Source organism: Terrapene carolina, unplaced genomic scaffold (genome assembly GCF_002925995.2).
Source record: "Terrapene carolina triunguis isolate 2854851 unplaced genomic scaffold, T_m_triunguis-2.0 Scaffold139, whole genome shotgun sequence".
Taxonomy (NCBI): domain Eukaryota; kingdom Metazoa; phylum Chordata; order Testudines; family Emydidae; genus Terrapene; species Terrapene triunguis.
This window is the reverse complement of record NW_020664490.1, coordinates 14,445,741-14,457,400: the sequence shown is the minus strand read 5'-3', so window position 1 is coordinate 14,457,400 and position 11,660 is coordinate 14,445,741. Positions and strand designations below refer to the sequence as shown.

General features: G+C 42.8%; 1 protein-coding gene across 1 annotated transcript in view; it reads right to left on the bottom strand.

Moving 5' to 3' along the window:
- Positions 1-11,555, bottom strand: part of LOC112122312 (mitochondrial ornithine transporter 1-like) — a 16,442-nt gene extending 4,887 nt beyond the window's left edge. The window contains exons 1-3 of the mRNA XM_026653529.2: positions 11,407-11,555; positions 7,054-7,312; positions 726-863 (exon numbers count right to left, since the gene is read on the bottom strand). Coding sequence (XP_026509314.1) covers positions 726-863; positions 7,054-7,312; positions 11,407-11,461 — 452 coding nt within the window. The 5' untranslated portion in view covers positions 11,462-11,555. The remainder of the gene's footprint in view (positions 1-725; positions 864-7,053; positions 7,313-11,406) is intronic.
- Between the last annotated feature and the right edge of the window lie 105 nt (positions 11,556-11,660).

Here is an 11,660-nt window from a genome sequence, read left to right as displayed (position 1 = left end):
GGCAGGAGCTCCCGTTTGGTGCTGGGGAGGGGATGTGGGAAGGTGCAAGAGTCAGGATGTGGGGGGGCTGGGCATGTGTAGGAGTGCCAGAGTCAGGGCTGGGGTCGTGGGGGGGGGGGATGAAGGAGACAAGCAGAGGGCTGGGTGTGTATGAGGGGGGTACAGGGCTCAGGACAGGGTCCTGGGGTGTGTGCGGGGCATAGGGTTCAGGGCACAGGCCTGGGGGGTGTGCGGGGCTCAGGGCAGAGGGTTGGGTGTGTGTGTGGGGGGGTTCAGGGCAGGGGGCTGGAGGGGATGTGCCCCTATTCCACCCCCCCTTCCCCAAGGTCCTGCCCCCGCTTCTTCTCTGCCTCTGCCGGGAGCAGCGAGCACGCTGACTCTGCTCCTTCCCAACCCCCTCCCTCGCAAGGGCCATCAGCTGATCAGCCGGCAGGGACGGAGGGACGGAGAGGCAGGAACCCAGCACACTACAGGAAGAGGCAGGGGAGCCGGCAGGACCAAGCTTCTGCCCCCTGCCCCTTGTCCCCTGCCCCCGCGGGGGGGAGAGGGGGGAGGGGGGCGTGCGGAGGGCGGAGAAGAGCGGGCCGGGCTGGGCAGGATTTTTAATGGCACGTGTGCCATAGGTTGCCAACCCCTGAGCTAGACCTTACGTGTGCTAGGATGGACTTTTAAAATCGGCATAACATCAACAGATTTCAGTGGTATTGAGCAAGTTACATACTTACTTGTGTCCTTGTATTATCTTTCCAGATAATTGCATTTCATGCATGGTCTGCAACCGACACTTCACCAGCTCTGTGGGACATAGGACCAAGGCAGCAAATGCAGAAGCAAAAGAGCCTGCAGCTGCATTCTGAAGATCACTGTAACAAAGAAACTACAGATGATACTTGGGCACTGCTCTTCAGTCACATGGTAGCCTACTGCAAGAGCACCCATCTATTTCCTGAAAGCTTTATCAAATAAAGAAAAACTGAACAGGAGTGCAAAAAAGGAAAAGCAATCATTTAAAAGAGGTGACCAACTTAACACCTAGCTCCAGCCATCTTCATATACAACTCAAATAAGTTCTTCTCCTTCAACAGCTATATAAATGTAAGTATACTATAATCTTTCCCATTTCTCTGACAAAAAAGCACAACCAATTAGATGAATCAAATAAAACCTGAAGTGAATTTTAGTAATTTCACATTCAAGACTATATGATTTCACTAACCCATGGTATCACAAGGCCACAGCTTCTTTACCAGTTTTTTTGCCAGTGCCTTTATAAAGATAACTGGCACCAAAATGTCCTTGTGATCAACAAAGGATCATGCGCTCAGAGAACATCTCCTGCTCTAACAATTGTAGCACATGCAGTGGAATGGACATGTGCAACACAGCTCAAAGAACAGTAGTCACGGAAAGGTGAGTAACTGTTTTTTTTTTTGTTTAAAATTATGTCACTACAGAGCCTCAGACTTTGGTGTCGGCAAGTGGGAGTTCTGTGGTGGAGCAAAATGAGCAGGATGATCTAAGGCACTCTTCCCTCCTTCCAGAGTTTGTATGACATGGCAGAGAAATTGGGTACAATGTAAAGACCATGGCTGAGCTGCTCCGCTGAGCCTCTAATGGGGTGCAGTACAGAACTCACAGACAGGGTGTGGGCATGGGGGATAGACTTGGGATGGCTTTCAGCCACCTTTGTGTCCCCCCCAATCTTGGGATGCTCCCAGAGCTGGAGAATCCCCTGGAGTAACACAATCCCAGATTCCCAGCGGCCTGTAAATTACAGCAGCCTCCACAGACTCTCTTGTCCGCAACATGCTCCCACACAAGGGCTTGCGATGGGGTCCTCTGAAGGCAATCTTACAACTGTCTTCCACAATCCCTGCACTGGGAGAAATCCTCCTGTCATTACAACTGTTGGATCTGGGGCCCTTTTATGCCGCTCTGGTCCTTTTACCTGGCATGAAGGTGCTGGAGTAGGGGTTTACGACCTCTTGTTTTCTGTGCATTACTGCAAGGATTTTATTTTGATCTTTAAAAATAGCAAAATCCTCACACATTCTTTAGAAATCTGAAAGTTCCATGTTTTCCCTGACACCAAATCCATCTGTCTCATGATGAAAAATTGTAATTTTGAAGCTATTTAAAAGGCTGGGACCTCTGTTCATTATATTTGGGATCTTCACAAATACATTTAAGCACTGTGAAAGCCAGTGTTTTCATAATTTAGCTCATCTATGGCTTTTATTAGACACTCCATGAGCCTGTTGACTGAACACAACCGGAGCATTGGTTACTTTGTACTCTGACCAGGAATGGAAAAACATTTGATCCTAGGAAAGTGGAAGAGAGAGTATAATTTGACTATATTAATGTTGCTCTTATCTAGTGTATCTTAAATTATGTAGTAAGTGTCAGAGTGCTGCCTAAGCAGAATTTTTCTGTTTTCTAAATATGCACTGATGCAGTTTTTTCTGAATCTATGAAAAGAGCAGAAGTGCCTTAGGGCTAGTACTGAGCATTTTTAACATGCTACAAACATGTCTTTAAAACCAACAATGCTAGATTCAAGTGTATTTAAGTAGTATTTATCATTTCATTTATTGTTAAGCTGGGAGTATATGGCAGAATTGAGAATTATTTAAGGAAGCAAGTTCACTGCAAAAGTTGAGCCAAAACTCTGTTTTCTGTTTAAATTCACTTCAATGAGAGATTTTTCTGGCTTTGGAGTACAGTGACTTAACCCCTAGTATCTTGATTTGGATACCACAGTCAGCCTATAGAATGAAAGGCTTCCAATTTTATCAGGGAATTTTAAATTTTAGCTTCCTTTGTACCTCTGTATTATGAGAGTCTTTAATTACATGCTATTTTTTCCCCAGAGGTTTCCTGCCTCATTCAATGCACAGGATCACCCTCTTTTGGAGATGACTCCGGGCTGTCAAGTGACGGAGGCTATTTGATGTAGGACCCCTACTTCATTTGTTGCAGAAGTAGGAAGGTGTGTGGTTAATGAGCCAGGACATTGCAAGAAGAGAATGGATGGTCTCATGGTTAAGGCAGTTCAATATGACTCTGGAGAACTGGCTTCTATCCTTGGCTTTGTCACGGAGTTTGTATGTGTGATGCTGGGCAAGACACTTAAGTGGTCACTAGTTGTGTTCTCCTCATTTTCTGGGTCTGACCCAAGACCCTGGGGTCTGATTTCTAGAAGTGTTGAGCACTCTAAGCTGCAACAGAGGTCAAGAGGAGCTGAGCTCTGAATATTATAATGCTAGATACTTTGAAAAAAAATCACATCCTAGGTGATTCAAATTGGGCACCCAAAACTAGATGATACATTTGATCATACCTCTGTGCCTCAGCTCCCCACCAGTGACATGAGGATACTACCCCCCTCTTGCCACACAGGGGTGTTGTGAAGATTAATTAAATAGTATGTCATAGAATCATAGAATATCAGGGTTGGAAGGGACCTCAGGAGGTCATCTAGTCCAACCCCCTGCTCAAAGCAGGACCAATTCCCAACTAAATCATCCCAGCCAGGGCTTTGTCAAGCCGGGCCTTAAAAACCTCCAAAGAAGGAGACTCCAACACCTCCCTAGGTAACGCATTCCAGTGCTTCACCACCCTCCTAGTGAAAAAGTTTTTCCTAATATCCAACCTAGACCTCCCCCACTGCAACTTGAGACCATTGCTCCTTGTTCTGTCATCTGCCACCACTGAGAACAGCCGAGCTCCATCCTCTTTGGAACCCCCCCTCAGGTAGTTGAAAGCAGCTATCAAATCCCCCCTCATTCTTCTCTTCTGGAGACTAAACAATCCCAGTTCCCTCAGCCTCGCCTCATAAGTCATGCGCTCCAGACCCCTAATCATTTTTGTTGCCCTCCGCTGGACTCTTTCCAATTTTTCCACAAAATGTGAGTGCTTTGATAACATTTTGGGGAGAGGACAATAGAAATGTCCGTGAGAACCTTCTGTCTTCAGAACAGAGTTTGAGTAGATGCAATAAATAAGGCAGGGGGGCATACATTGAACAGTGAGGATAAAACAAAATAATGAATAGCTGCTCATTCTGTGAGCATCATGCTTCCTGTGCACTGAATAAGGCAGGCATCCTAGGGGGCTGGGAAGTATGTAATTAAAGACTGTACCTCTGCTTTATGGTTCACAGGACCCAAATTAAGTCTGCACAGGCAACTTAAGTTTAGCAATTCCTAATTTTTGCATGATTGACTTTCTTTACATATCCAGTGTGGCTTTTACTATGGAAACCATAACTCAGTTTTCTGACTCTTGTGTAACTTCACCCTTGAAAAGATACCACATTAGGGTTTTTATGTCTCTTGCAAGGCAAAGGTGATTTAATGGTCATAGCAGAAGAGTGGGAATCAGTAGATCTTTCTAGTGTTGGCTCTGCCACAAACTTCCTGCAGCAAGGGACTAGTAACTTCATCTCAGTTTTGTTATCTCAGAACAGGGACAATGCCTACCTCACACAGATGTTGCAAAGCTTAACGCATTAGTGTTTGGAAAGTGATCTGAGATCTTCAAAAGGGAGATGCTACAAGTCTGAAATAATGCAAAGTTATGCATTATATCACTGTCAATAACGAGGGCTAGCACAGCTCTAGCTATATTGAGGCAAAAATACCTAATGCAGAGAAGTCCTCCTTAGTATATTTTACTAGCTACATACACAGGAATCAGAGGCAATGAACCCAGTGTACAGGACCTTTCAATTAATGTTTCAGGTATTGTACACAGTATATTAGGAAAGTTCAAGAAACAAATACATTGTATTTACATACATGTGCAAACACAAGGCACACTTGGAGGAAGAGTGAGTCTATTTTCTGTAAGTTGTAAGTTAGGGTAGCAAACAGCTGAAATTGGGAGCACGTGTGTCTAACTTTCAGTCTGCAGTTAATCATTCTTTAGTTTAAATCAAATATATATTTTAGGATCATAATTTAGCAAACATTTATCACTGAGGGAATTTGACACCTACGTACTATGCTGATGGGGACATAGGAATACTTAAGACTAAAAATCCTTATCCCCTTCCATTCCTAACAAACTCCAAACAGACCTCTTTAGCACATGTACTTTCAACTGGAAAACACATTTTTCCTCTTGCTGCTGTGATATCCACACTATAACCATGTCTCAAAGCTAAACAGTGCTAATCTAGCCACACAGGCTAGATAAGCCCCATCACTTCATGTAAATTAAAGTGCATCTGTGTGTAAAAACTACTTTTAAAAATTAACTTTAATTAGAAGCATAGAAGTTTATTTTGGGAAACTCAGACCACAAAATACCTGTGTAGGAGGGTATATAAACCTGATCAGAGGGTAAGAAAGCACAAGTTAACCTCAGTTCGTTACTCTTCATGTTTCCCTCTTCAGTCCAAGAGAGAATGAGATGATTATGACTGCTGGAACACTAAAGCGGACAGCCTCTTGAATTGTACGTCTGGGGACAGAGTAAACTTGGTTGATGGCCCTCAAGTCTGGAATTCAATCCCTTCACATTGATCCAACAGAAAATTTGCTGATCTGCAGGGCATGCTGCAAGGCCTCTGTTTAACCAGGCTTTTTCCAAGGGGCTGTCTAATGGAGTTTGTTTGTCAAGGCAGAGGTGTGCGTTATTTGGATTACATTAGTTAACGTGGTCTTTAACAATGTATTATGATTGGGCTGTAAATGCAACTAGATAATAGTAATAGGGGCATCTTATAAATGTAAAAAAAGAGCAAAATTCAAGGAGATGTCTGGCTGGTGAGAGTTTGAACCTGTACAAGTTTTTGTTATCACTGTACTGCTCAGTACTAAAATCTCACTTTTTTTTTTTTTTTTTTTTAGGGGTAAAAACAGCCACAACCAGTAAAGTTAATAGTACCATTCTGTATTTAGTACAACACCCCAGGGAATAAAAGCTGATTGGAGGCACTTGGCTTTGGTATCATTATGTGTTCTAGTCACCTGTCCCATCAGATATTACATATTCATCTATTCTCCAATTAACCCATAATTTCTTCATAGTTAGTGTGTTCTCTTTAGTGATTTCAAAATCCAATCTGACTAGTTATATACTAAACTGATGCCGACTATCACCAAGAGAAAACTGACCTGGTGTTCAGAGGAGATGAGATATGGGGCAAGACTAGAATATTTAAACACACTACATCAGTAGGGGCTAAAAAGAAGTAAGTTTCCTTCACCTTCTCATTCTGGTAATTGTAAGTATATACAGATGGAATGCAGCTAATAAAATTTGTCTTTAACTGCCTGAAGCTAAGCATGTTCTCATATCCTTAAACCAAAGTTTGATCCACAAGTGTCTGGGTTCATTTCCTAAAACCTGACAGGAAAGAAAGGTACCATTTACCCACACACTGATTTTTCATGTTTTACTTTCAATAACTTGTAAGTATTAAAGGGGAGACAGTTTTCAGAATCACAACCAAGAGCTCCCCCCGCCTCTTTTTGATGGCAAATTAGTGAAGCCGGAACACTGAGTTACAGCGAATAAGTGAATGCTATTCAGCATAATCATTGCTCTGGAGGGAAGGATAGTTGGGACAGTGCTAAGTCATCTCACAAACCACCCGAACCATCATTGATATCCATCCATGGAGCAGTGCACGGACGATGAAAATGCAGCCTCTCTTAGTGATGCATGAGTTACAGCCGCCAATGCTCCAGTAGTTTCAGCCCCTTTCCTTCACAAATACTACAGCATGGGATTTAAGAAAGATGCTTATGGAATTCTCTTCTCCCTCCCAAAACATTTGAAAGAACCAACACCTTTCCCACAATCTGGGTTTTTTGGCAATGGACACTACCCCATACAGACCAGCCATCTGTTCTTACGAAAAATATACCACAATTGCTGAGACAAGGTCTTGTGTAATAAAGTTATCACTTGCACAGTGACAAAATGATACCCCGTATAATGGCAAAGAGACTGCACTTCATTTTAAAATACAGCACATTTGTATTTACTCTTGACTGCTAGTTGTACAATATTCTGGAGATTACAATTTCTGTTACTAACCTCAGTTTTGCTTTCCTGTCTAATCCAACAACTCCCTTCACAATCTGCTGGCAAAACCCATAGCACATGAACAGGACTGAGTTTTCTGCTATGTTGGCTACAAGTGCTGGAGTGGTCCCTTTATAGAAGCCTCGCAATCCAACTTGTTTATATGTCTTCACAATACATTCAATGAGTCCTTTATACATGCTGGGAAATGTCTGCATCTTCACCTTAGCTGTATCAAAGGGCTGGCCAGTTAGCACACATGCAGTCCCACCTGAGGAAATAGAGTATCAACATTCAACAGCCCCTTACTGATCATGTGAGAGAATATGCAACATAATGAAGAAAGCCTGTTTTGTGGGAAACAAAAAACATGCAATATGCAGAGAGGGACAAATTCACCACTGGCATAATTAGGCCCAACTCAATCAACTTTGGTGACACCAATGACATTGGCTCTTGCAACATTTTTTTTTTAAGTTACAGAAGTACCAAATGAAAAAAGATCAATGCTTGATTTAGAACATTTAGACACTCGTTCATAACACAAGGCCATCAATTCATATATTGAATAGATGGTGAAATAAGAGTTACCAGTGGAATTAACATTCTGTGTGTGTTAGGCAGTCACCTCATCAGATGAAGGATGAGTAGATCTGAATGATGTGAAGAGATTGTACAAGAAACTAAAGAAGCTGAATGTGTGAATCCAGCACCTTTAGTTGTTTTTGAGGCAGGGAGAAGGTACATTTTGTTCTGAAGGGGTGATTCTCATTAGTACCCAAACTCTGAGTGGAGCCAGTTTGTATTATACTGCTGCTGCTCCTCCTGTGTCACAGGGTGAGCAGAGGAACTCCAATCTGAGCTCCCACACTGCTTCATTTTCCTCCCAGGTCAGGTGATTGCAGGCTACAGAGCTAACCAGGCTTGGAAGCAGGATATGACACTTCCTGCACTCACTAGGGGAGGGATTAACTAAGGACAGCAAAAGCTGGCTGGGGCAGATGTGGCTCCCTGTTGAGAGAGCTGGGGCAGGTGCCTGTGATGGGCTCTGTTGAAGCCCCCTGAGGCAGTCTAGGGTGAGGGTGGGGAAAGAGCAGTGAAGAGTCTGGAGAGAAACCGGGGGTGGCTCCTCATTGAGAGGGAGCCAGGAATGTTGTCTGGAAGTAGCTTGGCTGATGACTGCTGGAAGAGGCCAGAGAGAAGGCTTCCCTGGAGAGAAGTGAATATAGGAAATGGCATTAGGAATCTGAAGCCGAGGAACTGTGAGTTGAGAATGGATGGCTGGTACAGGGTCCCAGGGCTAGAGCCCAGAGTTGGAGGTGGTGTAGGAACTCCTGTGACCAAGGGGCAATGAATTTGTGAGCCCTCAGATAAGGGGCAGAGGCCCAAGTTAATTCCCTCTTGAGCAAGGGCTGAAAGACTTTAGAAAACCCTTGCCAACTAATGGCAACTAGGAAAACCCTGCTTACCAACAGGAAAGACCTAGACGCCAAGGATAGCTTGGGCCCTGGTATAAGGGGAGAAGAAGTCCTATTCAACCAAGGAGAAGGACTTGTGTGTCACACACCTCCTACACAGGACTGTGGCCTACTGAAGGTAAAAGTACTTTTTTACTTTTGTTTAGAATTTATTTACCCCAGAAGAAAAGGACTCGTTTTGGCCAGAGGGCCAAGTTACCCCAGCAGCCAAGCAAGACATCTCCAGAGAGAAATCTGAAGCATGGCCACACACTTAACAAGGGACTGGATAATTGGATCCCTACAACATCTTCTGTTAATTGGTTTGCTAGCCTAGTACACTGTAAAGTCAGCTTCTGTTGAATGGCAGAGATCCAGCTGAGCACAGCAGGAACCACCATAAAACAAGAGGAGTACTTGTGGCACCTTAGAGACTAACAAATTTATTAGAGCATAAGCTTTCGTGGGCTACAACCCACTTCTTCGGATGCATATAGAGTGAAACATATATTGAGGATATATATATATACACACTTATATATACACACACATATATACACACACACAGAGCATGAATAGGTGGGAGTTGTCTTACTTAATTGGCCTCTCAGAGTTGGTAAGACAACTCCCACCTGTTCATGCTCTCTGTATGTGTGTGTGTGTGTGTGTGTATATATATATATATCCTCAATATATGTTTCACTCTATATGCATCCGAAGAAGTGGGTTGTAGCCCACGAAAGCTTATGCTCTAATAAATTTGTTAGTCTCTAAGGTGCCACAAGTACTCCTGTTCGTTTTTACAGATACAGACTAACACGGCTGCTACTCTGAAACCTGTCATAAAACAAGAGCGAGGCATACATAGTGAGCTTGCAACAAGAGGGAGAAAACAAAGGAGATCTTTAAAAACGCTAGAAGATGAGGAAGGAAAGGAAGATTAACAGCAGCCTATTAGAACAAAGGAGGAGGATTATAAAGCTAATCAAATAAGCAAAGCAAGAGCAATCTCTTTATAAAGGATTTTAAGTATCAAAGTGATTGAGAAGTTTAAAGGCTTTCGCTTCTTCATCCTGTTTGAAGTTAGTATTTGAGTTGCAACCAAAAGAGGAAATTGAGCAAAGAACTATAATCTACCTTTAAACCTGCTTACCTGTTTACTGACAGAAAACAGGCAGATTTCCCTGAATAGTGGATGTAATTTGGGGGGAGGAGGAGAGGAAGGGGAGATGGGGGAGAAATGCCATCAGCTTTGGCACATCTCTTTAAATGAAAACTAGGTTTCCTAGCCCTCATGAAAGCCAAGATGGCACTGTATTAGCTTTCATTCACAAAGTTATCTTCCCAAGTCTGAAGACTGACTGCTCTGATGCTGACTAGAGGTGTTAGTTTTTGCGCTGCTGCTGTTTCGACCCTGTGAGCATCAGTGAAGCAGACCAAAAAAACAAACAAAACAAGTGATTTCACTGTACTATTGTTTGGGATAGCAGCAGATCTTGCTTGTGAATCGCTACAACAAGGACCCAAAAGCAAGGTAGAAGAAATAGCAGAAATAGGCTGCTCTAGGATGGGGATGAGATAACAGGGGAAATAAATAGAAGGCTCCCTCTCAGCCAAAATGGGCCTTTGTGTGGAAACTGTCACATACCGAATAGCCACAGGCCAATATAAAACAAGTATACCTGGGCAGAGTCAAGGGACAGTAGCCTGGTAGAAACTCCAGCAACCTTCTTATAGAGGTGTTATCCCTGGATAATGGCAGCTGCACCCCCTCTTCTCTCCACATGCTATCACCTTTCATACTGACCTCTGGATTTAGACCCTGGATCACAGGTGTCTTGTAACATTTGAGTCATGGCTAATACTCTTGGATCCATGGCACAAATACAGGGAACATTCCTCGAATACTGACTCTGTATCTGCACAGCACCTAAACAGCCCACGGTGGGCCCATGCCAGCCGACTTGGACTGTGGGGCTGTTTAATTACTGTGTAGACTTCTGGGCTCAGGCTGGAGCTCAAGGCTAGCCGGGTTTTTTTCTTTGCTGTGTAGACATACCCTGAAGTAGCTGTATTATAATATGCAAGAGATGTGATTAGATGGCTAATGTGATGAATTTGTTGTTAGTAGAGCACCAGCAGCAGTGTTAGGCACTGTACATAGATATGTATTTTCCATCCTCTTTGTAGAACAACTTAAAGTTAATTTATTTCTCCTTACGTTTCATCCTTACCAACCATATTTTAGGTGATATGAGAAACTGATATTTTCATTGGTGGCTAAGTGGAAGAACAACTTGAGTGAACTGCTGACCTTATGTTACATTATTCAGAATACCATAATGTTTCCTCATCTTCCAAAGAGACTTTCTGAATGTTGATTAAAGAGATAACCCTTTAGATAGCTTTCTGCCCCTTTCAATTAGAGAGAGTTTCTAGGACTGAAGCATTATCTCAATCACTTTGCTTGAACATGGTGTTTGCCTTTATTGCAAAACTTTACTTGTGACTGACATTTTGAAACTCATGTGAGCATGAAAATACACATTAGATGTACTCAGACCTACTCTTAGAAAATCATTAGTCTGAAAGAAGTTACATATTTACTTGTTGGCATTGGTTTCAGTGGAGTGATATTAACCTATCAGATGTTTGCAACACTGGGCTAGGTCAGTTAGTTCCCTCCTTCATCTCAACATTTTTCTTCAAATGTGGAAGATGTGCCTCTTGTACAGATTTTCAATTATTAACAGTGCCAATATGACAAATCACCATCATTGCTAAATGACTGCTGATTGCTAAATCAGATTAATGTCTTTACACTTGTGAGGAGACTTACTTTAAGAGCACAAGCTTGTTTGTATCAGATTCTATTTTCAAAGTTTCTGAGAGTTCTCTCCAGTATTACCTGCTGCACCTGCTGTGAGGTCGATGGCAGCTTGAATGGCGGGATTTGTCCTCATGTTTCACGCTTGCTTATTGGTTGCTATGGAATAAGAAATCTCCAATGACAGGTAAGGTGTCGTGATATGTATGCCTAACATGGAAAAGAAAAAAACATTAGAACTACAGTTAACCTGCATATTTCAGCTAAACTACTTTCTGCAGACCACCCATTATGCCCATATAGCCATTCTATTCATCTTCTCTTAAATCAAGAGT